A 14,069-nucleotide genomic window follows, 5' to 3' on the forward strand; every position below is an offset into this window, starting at 1 on the left:
CTTCTGTTTACCATTGGAACCATCTTAGATTAGTTTCTAAGCAATGCTAACATTTGCTGATTAGCAGTTAAAGGACATATTGGTCATAAGCCAAAGCTCTATTGGACACATTAAAATGTTGACCTGATGAGATGAAAAGTTATATAATCCATCCTCAGGGGGTCTTTAAGTTAACGTTACCGCAGCAGGGGACATGAGTCGTGGGAACAGAGTTTGACAAGAAGACATAAAGTGGAATCAATCATGGTAATCACAATCTACAGAGAGAGTCTCTGTGCGACTGATGAATTCAAACTGTTGGAACAATTTTTAAAACATTGTAGAATTTAATAAAAATGTCGAAAAACAGAATTTATAAAACAAGAACGCAAAGTTACTTTAACCAACAACGTAGTTTACACCAAATGTAGATTAATCCGCTGCTGAAAGTAGTCCCAAACAAATGCACTTCCTCCTGTTTGAAAAGACATTGACCAGTGTTTAAGGCAATCACTTATATAAATATAAACACCTTACAACACATTACTGATTTGTGAGATGTATTATCAATGACAACAATATCGATTAACTCCAGCTTTAACTTAATGAATCGTCCTTAATAGAAAAGGCAACATATAAAATAAAGGAACACTTTACAGTCACTTTCATCAAAAATAAAAGATATACGAGATATGATCTCATATTCAAAATAGAGTAACGAACAACAGGTTGGTGTTGGTCGCCCTCACGAACCTGTAATTGTCCTGTGTTAGTGTTGTGTGAGACCACTGTGGCGTTTCAGGTCAATGAGCAGAACTTTTTGATGGTCACACTGAATGTTTATATCATTTTTGTAATCAGTGTAATAAAGTATCTTCATTAGAAGGTACTTATTTGCCAGATGAACAAAATAAGAGACATTTCCTGTCTGGTTATTTTATCCATTAACTGTTAATGTTTTAGCAGGGAACGTCTAAAACATGCAGGACGGAGGGCCCCAGGATTGAACAACACTGTCTTAACTGATTTTCAAAAAATGTTTTATCTCACAATATATTGATATTTTGATACAATATTTCATACAGTGGGGGGGTTTATCTTTGTCACACACTCCTGCTGAACACTTGGAGTCATTTGGTTTCAAACAGTCAAATTTAAAGACAGTGAACAACAGCAGCAGTTCTGTGACTTGTTGACCTGTTCTCTTGAAAATGACGGGAGGCTGCCACCTGGTGGCAGTCTTCTTCGTCAGTCTTCTACAAAGGTAAGAGAGCAAAAGAAAAAATCCCAGAGGAATAGTCATGAGGCCGTGCTTTAAGGTGCAGACCATCAGGGACATGTGCTGTTACTCTATGTCTCCATTGTAAACACTAATAAAGACATACATGTGCTCTACTTGATCCTGATCTCGAAGCAGAGACAGTTACAGGAGTCACACTCCGGAGGCTGACAGGTGCAGGCACAGTCCCAGTTGGCACACTGTGAGGAAACATAACACACAACTCACTGAAGAGAAACACATTGTAATGATCAATGATTCAAATATATGATATGATGTGTGGTTAATGTGCTAAATGTACATTTGGATGACACTTACATTAGAAGGAGGGCACGATGATTCCCTCCAACAGGAGTGGACGGTTGGCAGACTGCAGTTACACATTTCTGCCAGTCTGAAGCACTGCTCACATACAGAGATGTTTGGACAGCAGGCACCACAGTCTGAAGAACAGCGGTCCTTTGGGAGACAGAAAACAAACATCAGCATCACTTCTGCACTATTTTACTTCTCTGTGGTGACAAACAGAGGTAAAGTGGAGCATTTAGCCACTAATACACCAGTTTGTATTTTTGATGCATTTAAAAGCCAAGTTTAAACAATAAAATGATTAAAGCATGGTTAAGATATTACCAGCTGCTGCAAACTGGACGAATAAGATCTAAAAAGAGGACATCAAACACCTAATTCACTCTATATAAACATGGTGAGAGGTAAGTTCCTAAAATCGTACATTTTACAGACTTTAATAAGGAGAAAGGCCTCTCTTTAATTAACAGTGACCGGACCAGCAGCACCAACCTTGAGGCAAGATCTGATCCACAGCCCAATCCCCAGGACAATCATGTAAAGACTCAGAGTGATCATCAGCACCGCTGGGAGAGGGATGGCAAGCCCCCAAACAGGCAACACCTGAGGAATAAGAACAAGGAAATATAATAACGCATCCAACAGAGTCGAGCTGACATATTTCATGAACGGTATCCAGATAAAAGTATTCTTGCTTACTTGCATTGTCCGTTTCTGAGAGGACACCTTGAACTGTCACATCGTATCTGGGAATTCTGACAAAAATAACAGAGTTAAAACATGAATTATTTCAGCGTTTCAAAAGCTTCTGTTTATTTTCTTCTTCTGTGAATTTTTGCAGATAAATATGCAAGATTATTTCCATCCAAAGACTTATACGCACCACAATCTATGAGTGTTGTAGGTTAATTTGTCATGTTTAGTATAGTCAGTAGTGGAAAGAAACTAAGTTATTTCATTCAAGTACTGTACTCATTAAGTATTACCTTAAGGTATGTGTATCTTCAATTTGTGTTACTTTATTCTGCTATCTCAATGTCTGGGTTGTGGACAAAACAAGATGTCAGGGCCTAAAATAATATCATATATTATATGCTGTACTGAGGTACACAACATGTATTTCAATATTTTTAAATCTCCTCAGAAGCTCTTCATAAATGCTCGGACTGGGCACAAAAAAATAAAAAAATAAAAAAATTCACAATATCACAATATCGACCAATTACCTCAATATTGATACCGTGACATTATTGTAGGGATGACCACTGTTGCTTTGACAAAATATTAACACAATGAGATTTTTTTATCAATAATCATCAGTCATGAGGATGTAATGACTGTAGCGCAGCCTTTCAAACCAGGAAAAGACAACACTTATGTAATAATCCAACAACCTAAGAAGATATATGGTCTCTTACATTGATAATGACATAATATTGATAAAAATCTCACTCCTAGAGGACGTCATCTTGAGCTTTGGGAAACACTGATCAATAATACCACCATTTCCTGACATTTTACAGATCAAACAACTCATCAATTAACTGAGCAAAAGATCAACATATTAATCAAAAGTGAAAATAGTCATTAGTTATAATGTGAATTATTGTTATTATATAACACAGACACATAGAGAATAAAAATGTAATGCAGAAGTGTCAAGGAGTGATCTTAGAAAATATAAATACTCAGTTAAAGTACTTATACTTAATAGTTGAATTATTTTTTTTTACCACTGAGTATACAAGTACTACAGGCACTGGAAAAAGTTATTACCTTAACCAGCAGAAATGCTTGCAACCAGAGCAAGAAGATAAAAGCTTGACATCTTGTTCCGTTTAATATCTCCGGCTTCAAGTGGTGGAAAAGTACTTAAATCATTTGTTCCATGTGGAAGTAACTAAAGTGACTAAATACTGTTTCCAAAATGCCACTTAAAGCTAACTAAGTCAAACTGTTGGCAGTAACATGGACTCAAGTATCAGTACTTGTGTTGAGGAATCGTTCCTCACAGTATTAAATGCTCATGAACATGTAAAACTTAAAAAAGAAACATTAAATATGAGAAAACACCAGTTTTGTCAAACGGAACAAAGAATACAGCGCGTACCGTTTTATTTTTAACGGAAGCTAACCATGCTAACGTCTTACCTCCGTTACGGTCCTGTACTTTCATGAACACGTCTTATTTTATAAATGTAGAAGTTCGTCAATTTGAGGTAAAGTCACATTTTCCCTTTATTAGCGTTAATTGCAGAGAAGAGTCGTTTTGTTTGCCGCCTGCAGCTGAAAACAAACTGGACTAGCAATGGCGCTAGTTGCGTTGCCATGGAGTCAGAAGGGTCCCCAGAAGGGACAAATCAGGTGCACAGTAAGGCGAATGGTAAAATACCCCATATGATACGAGGTGAATTGAAAAGACATAATTAAGGAAAACCGTTGTCTAAAAAGGGTTTTAGGGCTAAATAAAATAATATACCTAATAACATGTTCACTGATTGTTTCTATTTCATGTTCGTTTCCCCCAAACCGACCTCTATTATAGTGAGTTTATTAGTGACAGGAACAAATTGTACTTTCTTTGCCTGGGTCACAATAGTAAATATGTATATAATCTTGATCTCCAACTGACTAGGAACATATGGGGGAGTTAAAGTATGTTATCATATAATTACATGTTAACCAAATAAACTTCAATATAGTACCTCTGTACTGTTCTGAGTGCTAAAGTAAATGTTACCAGATGTTCACACCCAGCACTGTGCCGAGTACAGTCATTGTTAAACCGTAGCAGAGATTGACAAACAATACACAGGACATGCTGATCAACTACAGAATTTTTATTGAACCAAATGTGAACTTTGCAAAACAGGCTCGCTCTCCATCACCGTCAGTCACAGGAGCACAGTATGACCTGGTCATGGCTTTGATCTTTACTGTATACATCTTAACGCATGTTCATAAATTATTGCATTATAGTACTGTAAATTAAATATTCAAGTGTCCATAATCGCAGGCCACATTACAGACCTCAATCTGACCAAAGTTAAGACCACCACTGACCACCCCTTTAGTTTTAATACTTGAATTGGCAGATAAAGAACAAAAAGAAAAATTAAAAAGAAAAAGAAAAATGTGCCATTAAATAAGCAAAACCAAATTTGCTGGACGGGATGGTGGAGAAGGTCAGTACTTTACACCCTCACTGCTCAGTAACCTGGGAGCAGGCAGCTGGGAATGTAAACAGACAACGTGGATATCGAAGCAGACTGAAAAGAGGGAAGTCACTAAATGTTGGCAAGCTTCAGAAACTAATTTCTGCAGCAAATGCCTCAACAGAAATCCCCCTTCTCCTCCCAGCTGCAGCCTTTGTTCTTCTACATTTACCCACTTCAGTCACAAACACACACCCAGCCCCCACCCCATTCCCCATGACACCACTCCACTCCAACATATGGACACTCATCGTTTTATTGAAACACCTTGAAGTACAAAACAAAAAGTTACACACGGTAACCACTTATCGTGGCACATGAACCTAAAAAGAAAAAAAAATTTAAAAAGGAAATAAACGAGGGGGAAAGGAAGGAGGAAGTGTGTGTGGGAGGGTCATCACCACTCATCCCTGATGTTGTGTGGAGCTGCAGTGGTGCGTCTTTGTGGGAGCGACCCTGCCCCCTGGTGTTGTAGGGGGGCGATGGTGTTACACAGTCCCATGTTTGTCAGAGGTAATTCACGTGTTAGCTAATAGGAGCTGGTGGGGCTGCAAGGGGGTAGAGGAAGAGCAACAGCAGCACATAGGAGGAGGGTAGGAGAGGGTGAGGGGGAGTTTAATTGCCTTCAAGGGGAGAAGGGGGAGAGGGCTGCTAGCAGCTTCTAGAAGCCGTGGACTTTGAGCTGCTCCTCCTTGGCCAGTTTAATCTGCAAAGAAGAAACAACAGATCAATTAATGAAATTGTCCTTTGACCTCCAGTCTGTGCCTCAACTTCCAAATCAGCATCGATCCCTCAAAGCAATAGTGTACAGTCAGTGAAGTGTTTTGGTATGTGTTTGCACCTACCTCCATGATGAAGTGGCAGATATTCTTACGCTGGTCTCCCTGAAGCTGGATCACTTCACCATACTCTGGGTGCTCAATCACTGTCCCATTGCAAGCGAACTTCTGTTGGGGTCAAAGAGAGCAAAACAATGAGTCAGTATAAGCCGAGCCAGACACCAAGGACATACACTGCCCCACCCCACAACAGCCAAAGGCTAGCAGCATGCTATTAAACAAAAAGGGTACCACCAACGAAGACTGAAACTGCTCGTTTGGTGGTGGAGCTCTAAAAGAGCAGTAAAAGCATCTGAAGCCCATCCCCCACCCTAAAGTCATACCTTCTTGAAAGCCTTGACCAGCTTCTTCAGATCATAGTCCGCGGCAATGCCCTGCACAGTGGTAAGGGTCTTCCTGCCGTTCCGCTGTTGGATTCTTATGTGGATGTAGTCGTCAGTCCCGGCTGGGAGGCGTTCATCACCCTTAGTTGCATCAGCAAAGGGGTCTAGAGGGAAGACAGCGGCAGAAAACAATATTGTAATAACAGTTTAAATAACTTTAAAAACAGATTGGCCTAAGAAAATACATTATACAAAAAAAAAGGATTGATCACGGATCACCCATGTCAAGCAAATTACTTGTTTATTAAATGAACTGTCTACTTCATAGACTACACAACGTTGCCGAATCAGCTTTCCATCTGCTCTGTGTTGTCATCTGACAAATCTCTTTGGAAGGCTCATATTTCAGATCAGGAACTGCGCAGACGTACGTGCTAAATATACAGCGCAACAGCTTATGGGCAGCGTCCGCCAGCCTCTGCTAAGCGGTGCCGTTAAGCCGTCCCAAAAAAAAAAAAGAAACAAAAAACGGCAGACATGACATGGCAACTTTCCTTTTCACTACATAATCAAAAGCCGAAAATAAGGTCGAACCAGGTGAACTGTGTTTTTCCAGCTGTGATACGATTTTCTTTCCAACGCAAAACAGACATGAAGAATAAGCTAACGAGCCTGTAGCAAAATTTAGGCCAAATGGCGGCCGCTAGCAAAGGCCTGCGAGTCGACCAAAATCACGGTCCAGACTGTCAGATTCTGACGCAAGAGATATAAGTACGAGTCACTCGTTTACTTCAAATGGATTATGATTGATAATATTAAGAAACAAGTATTATAACACATAGACAGCAGGTAAAACGTCGAAATAAGTTTCGGCAGCTTGACGTTAGCTTCGTGAACACTCGCCCTTCCCCCACCCCGTCTCAAGGTTCAGTTTGATTAAAAAATGACTTACCAAAAGTATGGAGGTTCTGGATACCGGACATACGATAAGATTTGCTTTCCTTTCGTATGATAACTTGGTTAGCGAGCGGTTCGTCGGCTAACTTTGACTTTTTGTGTCGATTATGGGTTTTGCCTTTTCACGGGGACGTCGCTCGACCCTCCTTCAACAGCTCTCACAAAATGGAGTTTGTCGAGCTCTTAGGACTGAAAAACAAGGCTTTATAGCCCCGCCCCGAAAGAAACGTCAGTACGTCGCTGACGCACGAATGAGACGTCGCCGGAAGCCACGCCCTGTTGTTTCTCAACTTTACAGTAAAGGTGATGTCATCATGTAGTCATTTTTGCAAAAGGAAAATTACACACACATATTATATTATGTTTTTGTTATATTAATGCACTTTTATCACATTTATTCTTTAAACATTTTATATTTAAAAAAATGTCTTTTGATCGTCTCAAATTCAAAAGGCTTTGCTGCTTGAAGTCACAGTATCAATATCATGTAAATTTTTCCTAATTTTAACCAATGATACCCATGATAGACCTACATTTACTACAGTGCTACACATTTTTATATTATTATCTTCATATATTTTTATTGAGACTGATTATTGTGCTCACACAAATCCACTATTTGTAGATGTCCATGTTTGGAACATAATGACTTGTTTTGTTATATGTATTAGCTATTTTTGTATTACCTAACATAACTTAATCAACATTTTCAAGTAAGATGCCTACATATGTTAGAGGTAGCATTAAGAAACTTAATAAAAATGTTGGGTCTAAGGCAAGGCCAATAAACAACAATGATAATAATAATTCTTATTCTGGTTTCACGTTAGTTATCCACACTTTAATTTAATTTGCAGCATGCTGTTTGTGAAGGGACAGATTGCAAAGTATCCAACAGTACAAACGTATGTAGAGATCCACTTCAACCTGTGGGTGAAAGAAGTGGGTCATCTGCCTTGACTGACAGGCTTCTGAGTGGAATCTAATCTAGCCGGTGTAACAGGTGTGGAGCTCAGTGCTGTCAGACAGCCAGCGGCCAAAACAACAGTGTTATGACCTGTCTTAGTCTGAGATATTAACATCAGGAGCCAACAGGAGATTAATATGTCTTTGTTCGAACAGACAAAGTCTATTTCTGTGTGATGGCCATTTTAGGTATTAATCACACACAAATGGATATGATTTTAGACAAGACACCTACTCTATCTGCAATTTTTGGCATAAGATTCCATTTTTGAAGCATGAAGTTGTCATGTACAACTTAAAAGTACCACAGCAGCTGTCCTTTTTTTGTATTTTCATCAACTGAATGTACAGTATGTAACCACAAACAGACATAGTGCCAGAGTAATTAATGAGAAGCCTTTATAGACCAAACACCAAAATCTTTAAGGATGGTCACGTTATGTCAAAGTTGGTAGGTCAGGATATATTGATGGTACCTGTTTTAATAAAAAATTAAACATTGAAATAATGTTAATAATGATATTGTGTGGATAATGCAGTGCAGATGTTAAGTCTTGCAGAGGAGGCAAAAGTCCACACATTTTTTAGTCAAGTATTAGTACAAAAGACTGTTGTATAAGTAGTACTGATTCAACTTCTTTACTCAAGTAAAAGCAATAAAGTCCAGACTGAAATGTACTCAGAGTATCAGAGTAAAAAGTCTCCCTCTGAAGGACATTTGCGGTCAAAGCTAACTGAAGCTCACGTCTAATAGAATTCAAAGACTATTAAAGTTAAAGGTAGAGTCAGTAGGATTTGTCTCAGCTGTTCCTGAACGCACCACAAAGGTAGTTGATTGTTGAGTCTCATTCCCAGGACGTCTAATAGCCACATTTTGGGTTGATGAAGCGTCCCGAGCAGCAACATGTTTAAACGTGTTCAGACTTAACAAACCTGTTTTGAAAATGTAAGGAGAAAGTTCAGATATTTGTGTTCACATGTAGGGAGGGAGTCAGAAGTTTAAGTACAGCAACAGTCTTCGTACTTCATTACTTCCCACCAGCTCACTTGTTGCCTTTTTGTTCATTTTGTAGTTTAATTTCACTTTAATTACCAAGAGACACAGTAAAATAAGTTAGATAAATCTGACCAATACCATTTTTTCCTCAAACTATTAGATATCTTGATTATATTGTTATTGTGACTTTTGGCTATAACCACGTAGTGAAAATCTGATAATGGGACAGTCATACTTGGTGTATGATTGCTGTAGACAGTTAAACTGAACTCGGGAGTCCTTTCTGTACAAAATACTGAACGTGAAAGTAAAGAAACTGGTTACCAGTTTGACTTCATGTGCAGTCTTTAGCGTCTGTGGTTATTTCTTGTCAGCCCTCCTAAATTTGAAGCAAGTTCTTGTACAACTTGTCTGAAATGTGTTGCCGGCGTCAAATTCAGATGTCAAAAAGGACTAACAAATCATCACCTTCTGTTTTGTTTTACACATCATAGTGTTTGTGGAGTTGGGGTTGTATGTAAATGTGCACAACAAAAACAAAACAGAGACCGTTATAGACAAAACACCAAAATCTTTAATCAAAGTCACATTTGTCATCCATGACCATGTGGGGGGGAAAAAACATGGCATTGTACAAAGGATGAGACTGTAGCAACTGCACCACTGGTAGTCACAGGAGCAATCTGGAGAATACTGGAAACATCCAAGCACTCAGCAGAGCAACACGCCACCTTAACAGCTAACCAGCAATATCAACTGCTACACAACTGCGCCTAGTGCACAAAAAAAACAACATACAAGCAGGATTAGGATCAAAAATTAAAAAGAAAAAGCAAAGACTGTGTCTGGAGTCCTGTGAGATTAAATGATCTTTCAATAACCTGAAACATTCCATAACCAATTACTTTTAGACTTTACATCACCAGTAATTTTACTGTAAATGCCATTTACAATTATATTTAACACATTCAATCCCAGGAGTTAAAATGATCTACTGTCCCGTTTAATAAAAGACACCCTGAGCTGCTGAAATCAAAGACAGTAAGGAAGCAGGTAAAGTTTCTGAGGGATTACTACTGTTTGATGAAATGGCTGCACTGATATGAAAACAATAATAAAAGCAAACTTAAGTTGGTGTGGATTATGTCACTTTGGATTTTTGTTTAAATCTCATGCTGAACAAGTAAAAGTAACAGTAATAAATGGCTTCTTCAGATGTGAGAGAAATGAGCCCTGATGTGTCGAGTATCCGACTGCTACACCACAGGCCTGTATCACAGAGCCATATGATTGTGTTAGCCATCTAACTCTGGACTTTACCCGAGCCATTAGGTATCAAGAAGCTGAGTCACTCACCAGGATACATCACCATGGCAAATGTGAAAAGAATCTACATTTCAACAGGATCTGCACACGGATGAAAGTATTAAATTTACCATGAAGTGAGCCCTCAGTAAAACATCAATTCAGCTTTCGCCATCTCCAATGAAACTGCAGCCCAAGAAATATTAGAAATGTTGCTTCCCATAATAATCATATCAAAGATAGGCTGAACAAAGCCAAAGAAAGCTTGTCACTTGCTTCTTGATACAGGCCAGGGGGTAGAAGAACTTAAAGCAAAAGGGGCAACTTGAGCCAAAAGTACAAAACTAAACATGAACATCTTTGTATATTATCCTGTGTGATCGGAACAAAAGAACAGAACAGAAACTCCTCTCCACATTGAACTGGATTATTAAAATGTTATGAAGAAATAAAATCACAGCACATTGATGAAATGGGGAAAAAAAAAAAGCCTGTTTGCGGCAAAATGAATAAAACAAACTAAAGCATGGAAGACACAATAATAACCTTTCACAGCAGGACACGGTTGCTTGCGTCGGATCCAGTCTTGGACTTGGAGTTCGGAAGTCACCTGAAACTGTCAAAACAGGAAGAGTTAGGAAGGTTTTCTTCTTCTTTCAAATCCCACCAGAACACTACATGAACTAAAACTATTAAAACTTTTTTTTTTTTTAAAAGTTGATACGAAAAATCTGAACTTTGACTCAACCTGGACTGATTTCAATGTTTAGTTCTATAGAATGTGATTATAATTATCATCTTGACTTTTAATGCAAAGCCACATATTCATATACATCACCTATCAACTCATATTTAATTTAATCCATTGGTTGCTATAGTACAACATAAATCTTGCATGCTATAAATAATGTATTTGTATAGATCGCATATAATGTACATAATCTACTCACCCCATGTTTGCATTGTATTCATATTCTTTGTAAGACATGTTAAGACACCATTTTGGGCACTGGGATGATGTGACAGGGTTTTTATTTTTGACACTAAAAAGACGAACCAATTAAATCGCAAAAATCAGCAGATAATAGATAATGACCATAATCATTAGTTGCAGCACTCGTCACAATCCCGGGTTTCACTACAATATTTGATTAAAAAAAATGAATAACAGCTCTTCAACTGGGATAATTGGTAATCTACAGGAAGCAGTTTAGAGGAGTAGAAAGATAAACACTGGGTATTGGAAAGTATTTGAGCTCGGCATTAATTTAGTATCTGAGCTGGTCTGATTCATGGCCTTCACTGCAGTCTAACTCAGTACATTTTGATAAAAGTTTTAATTGGAAATCTGTGATAATGAACAAAAATAAATGTTAGAATAGATGAAACTGAACAAACAGAGTGGGACTGACAAACCTCTGTGCCTCTCGAGCAGCAGCACCTGGATGTGGACGTGACCTGGAGGACAGTTTTATGTCCAGTGGTGGACAGACAGACGTACCTCACCACCAAACCCCAACACTGACTGCCTCCACCCTGCTGCTGCACAGACAGCCTCACCAGGATCAGGCGGGCAGCTCACCAAACACCTTCTAACTGCTCATACTGCCTCAGCTCAGCTCAAACTCCGCTTTAGCAAACAGGATGCCGCAGCTTGGGAGGGAGAGAATTCCACATCGGATTTACTGTCAGAACTGTTCTTAAAAAACACGTCGCTAGTGAAAATTATGAGCTTAGGTATGACTGAAAGTTATCTTTACAGGGGGAAAAATGTCTTAACTGCTAACTGGTCTAGATCTAAATGATGTCAGAGTACCTCCTGAATTGGCTGCTAATGGGGATAAACATAATAAAAGATATCAGCTACAGCCAATTTTTAACTAGCCTGTCGCTCACCCCGTTACTGACAACTGTAACAAAGAGACTGGAAACAGAACTTTAACAAAAGAAATCTCTGTTTGTGCAACAGCAACATCTTTTCCAAACTCACCTGCTGAGCTCTAAGGGGATTCGCCTCCATTTTCTGCTGCCGACTTGGGCTGGCTTTTAGATCTCGACCTGGACTCTCTTTTGGAGGCGGGGGTGGGGGTGCGGCTTCTGGACCTGGACTTGGACCGGGACCTGGATCTAGATCTGGAACGAGACTGGGACTTGGCCTTGGCCTTCTTGGTCCTGGGAGAGTGGGACTTGGATCGGGAGTAGGACCGGGACCTGGATTTGCTGTAGCGGGATCGGCTTCTGGATCGAGAGCGGCTCCTGCTGCGGGATCTGCTCCGTCTTCTGTGTCTCGGGCTGGGGGAAGAGCTGCATACATTCAGTGGGTTGAGTTATCATTTTTAATTAGGCAACAGATGGACCTGAACTGAGGACAACATGATCTTCAATGATGCTACAGTGATACAGAGGAGATATTTATACAGGTCTGTTGAGGGTTTGTTAACTCTCATTAAAAGATTAAACCGATTGGCTGGCATTAGCAGACACTATAACCTAATGAACACGACTGAGGGCTGTTCTAATATATTAGGTCTTGGACTTCAGCTGTTAGTTTCTATAACAGGAAGAACAAGAACATTACCACATAACTAACAGAATAGGTCAGATGTACAGCTGCAGAACACTATGTGCTCCTCCTGTTTCTTGCCGAATGATCTGGCTGGTTCACAAAACACTTAAAAAAAAGGTGCAATATGTAGTTCTGGGGAAACGTTAATGAGAAGAGAAAGCTCATCATCAAGTGATTTTTTAAAAAAATGCCTGAACGAACAAACAATCTCATGATTTTCATGACCGAATGAACAAACTGATCTTAAAGGACATGTGGCGGACCCCCTCACTTTTCTACCTTCAAACAGTGTTCTTGGACCTTATTTACATCTGAGAACAGCTTGTTTTTTCACTTATGGAAATGTTTTAATTTCTGAGTTTTTATTTTTACCTCATTAATATTGTAAATATTAAAATTCTGAGTTTGGATTTCTTCTCCAAAATTGCATAGTGCCCCTTTAACGTGTGTTCTATGGGCAATGTGTATTGAACAGTGACCAAGGCAACCTAAAATACGCCATTTTTTAAATGGAGTCTGGTAACAGAGCGCGTGCAGTCAACTAAAAGAAGCTATCCAACTAGCCGTTATGTGCTCGTTCTTACCTCCTGCTTCGGCGTCCATGCCCGCTGTATCTCCTGGGCGGCCCTCCTCCACCTCGCCGTCCTCCACCACCGCCGCCGCCGCCACCGCCACCACCACCACCGTAGTGGGAATCAGGGGGTCTTCCGTACCGGGCCATCTGGACCCGCAGCTCCCGTCCATCGAGGAGCGCGCCGTCCATGGCGTCCATCGCGTCTTCGGCGTCCCGTTTGTCGTGGAACCGCACAAACGCGAAACCGCGACTTTCTTTCGTGTAGCGGTCTCGGGGGATGTAGACGTCCCCTACTCGACCATACTTCTCGAAAACACGTCTGAGGGTTTCGGGGGATGTTCGGTACGTTAAGTTGTCCACTTTGAGGGAAGTCATGCCATCAACGTCTGGCGGTGCCCTACCGTAACTCATGGTGATTAGCTAGCCGTTGAGGCCTTGCAGCCTTCCGCCAAACAGTTTAAATCTCGGCTACGATGGAGCCTACTTGTTTCTGAAAGTACACGCACAGAAACGAGAGTGTAATTTAAATTGAATCTCCTTGCCTGTGGTGTATTCTGGGCTGCACGATCACAAAATAAGCGATTTCTTCCAGCACAACTCCGCTCACGTCGTTTTCAACCGCCCGAAACCAGTGAGGAGAATTTCTTCTTCTTAAGGAATGAGGCGCTCCGCCGTATATTGGCCGCATTAGCGCCCCCTCGCGGATTTACTTTAATTTATTACAAAACAGAAAATAGCGCCAAATATGTCAAACAATCAA

General features: G+C 39.9%; 3 protein-coding genes across 10 annotated transcripts; all 3 read right to left on the reverse strand.

Moving 5' to 3' along the window:
- Positions 1-78: 78 nt before the first annotated feature.
- Positions 79-3,909, reverse strand: LOC311268122 (uncharacterized protein). Of its 3 annotated transcripts, none has more exons than XM_084371516.1 (6): positions 3,719-3,909; positions 2,267-2,322; positions 2,060-2,170; positions 1,577-1,717; positions 1,365-1,458; positions 79-454 (listed from the first exon to the last, which is right to left on the reverse strand). In XM_084371516.1, the coding sequence occupies exons 2-5, from the start codon at positions 2,270-2,272 to the stop codon at positions 1,372-1,374; spliced, it is 345 nt and encodes a 114-aa protein (XP_084227642.1). In that variant the 5' UTR covers positions 2,273-2,322; positions 3,719-3,909; the 3' UTR covers positions 79-454; positions 1,365-1,371. The 3 variants fall into 3 exon arrangements, with proteins under 3 accessions (XP_084227642.1, XP_084227641.1, XP_084227640.1); XM_084371515.1 differs by having other exon boundaries at positions 79-1,235; XM_084371514.1 differs by having other exon boundaries at positions 79-1,458.
- A 1,111-nt stretch (positions 3,910-5,020) lies between these two features.
- Positions 5,021-7,080, reverse strand: eif1 (eukaryotic translation initiation factor 1). The gene is made up of 4 exons (XM_084371517.1): positions 6,897-7,080; positions 5,945-6,108; positions 5,628-5,729; positions 5,021-5,488 (listed from the first exon to the last, which is right to left on the reverse strand). The coding sequence occupies exons 1-4, from the start codon at positions 6,925-6,927 to the stop codon at positions 5,444-5,446; spliced, it is 342 nt and encodes a 113-aa protein (XP_084227643.1). The 5' UTR covers positions 6,928-7,080; the 3' UTR covers positions 5,021-5,443.
- A 2,335-nt stretch (positions 7,081-9,415) lies between these two features.
- srsf2b (serine and arginine rich splicing factor 2b) lies at positions 9,416-13,960 on the reverse strand. Of its 6 annotated transcripts, XR_014623941.1 has the most exons (5): positions 13,320-13,956; positions 12,160-12,473; positions 11,586-11,822; positions 10,716-10,785; positions 9,618-9,637 (listed from the first exon to the last, which is right to left on the reverse strand). XR_014623941.1 is itself a non-coding variant. In XM_084371512.1 (3 exons), exons 1-2 carry the CDS (start codon positions 13,718-13,720, stop codon positions 12,170-12,172), a joined length of 693 nt encoding a protein of 230 aa, XP_084227638.1. In that variant the 5' UTR covers positions 13,721-13,960; the 3' UTR covers positions 9,416-10,785; positions 12,160-12,169. The 6 variants fall into 6 exon arrangements, 3 of the variants coding, with proteins under 3 accessions (XP_084227638.1, XP_084227637.1, XP_084227636.1); XR_014623939.1 differs by having other exon boundaries at positions 9,416-10,785; XR_014623940.1 differs by lacking the exon at positions 11,586-11,822 and having other exon boundaries at positions 9,416-9,637; positions 13,320-13,955.
- Positions 13,961-14,069: the final 109 nt, after the last annotated feature.

Source organism: Pagrus pagrus (assembly GCF_965226575.1).
Source record: "Pagrus pagrus genome assembly, chromosome: 13".
NCBI classification, from domain to species: domain Eukaryota; kingdom Metazoa; phylum Chordata; class Actinopteri; order Spariformes; family Sparidae; genus Pagrus; species Pagrus pagrus.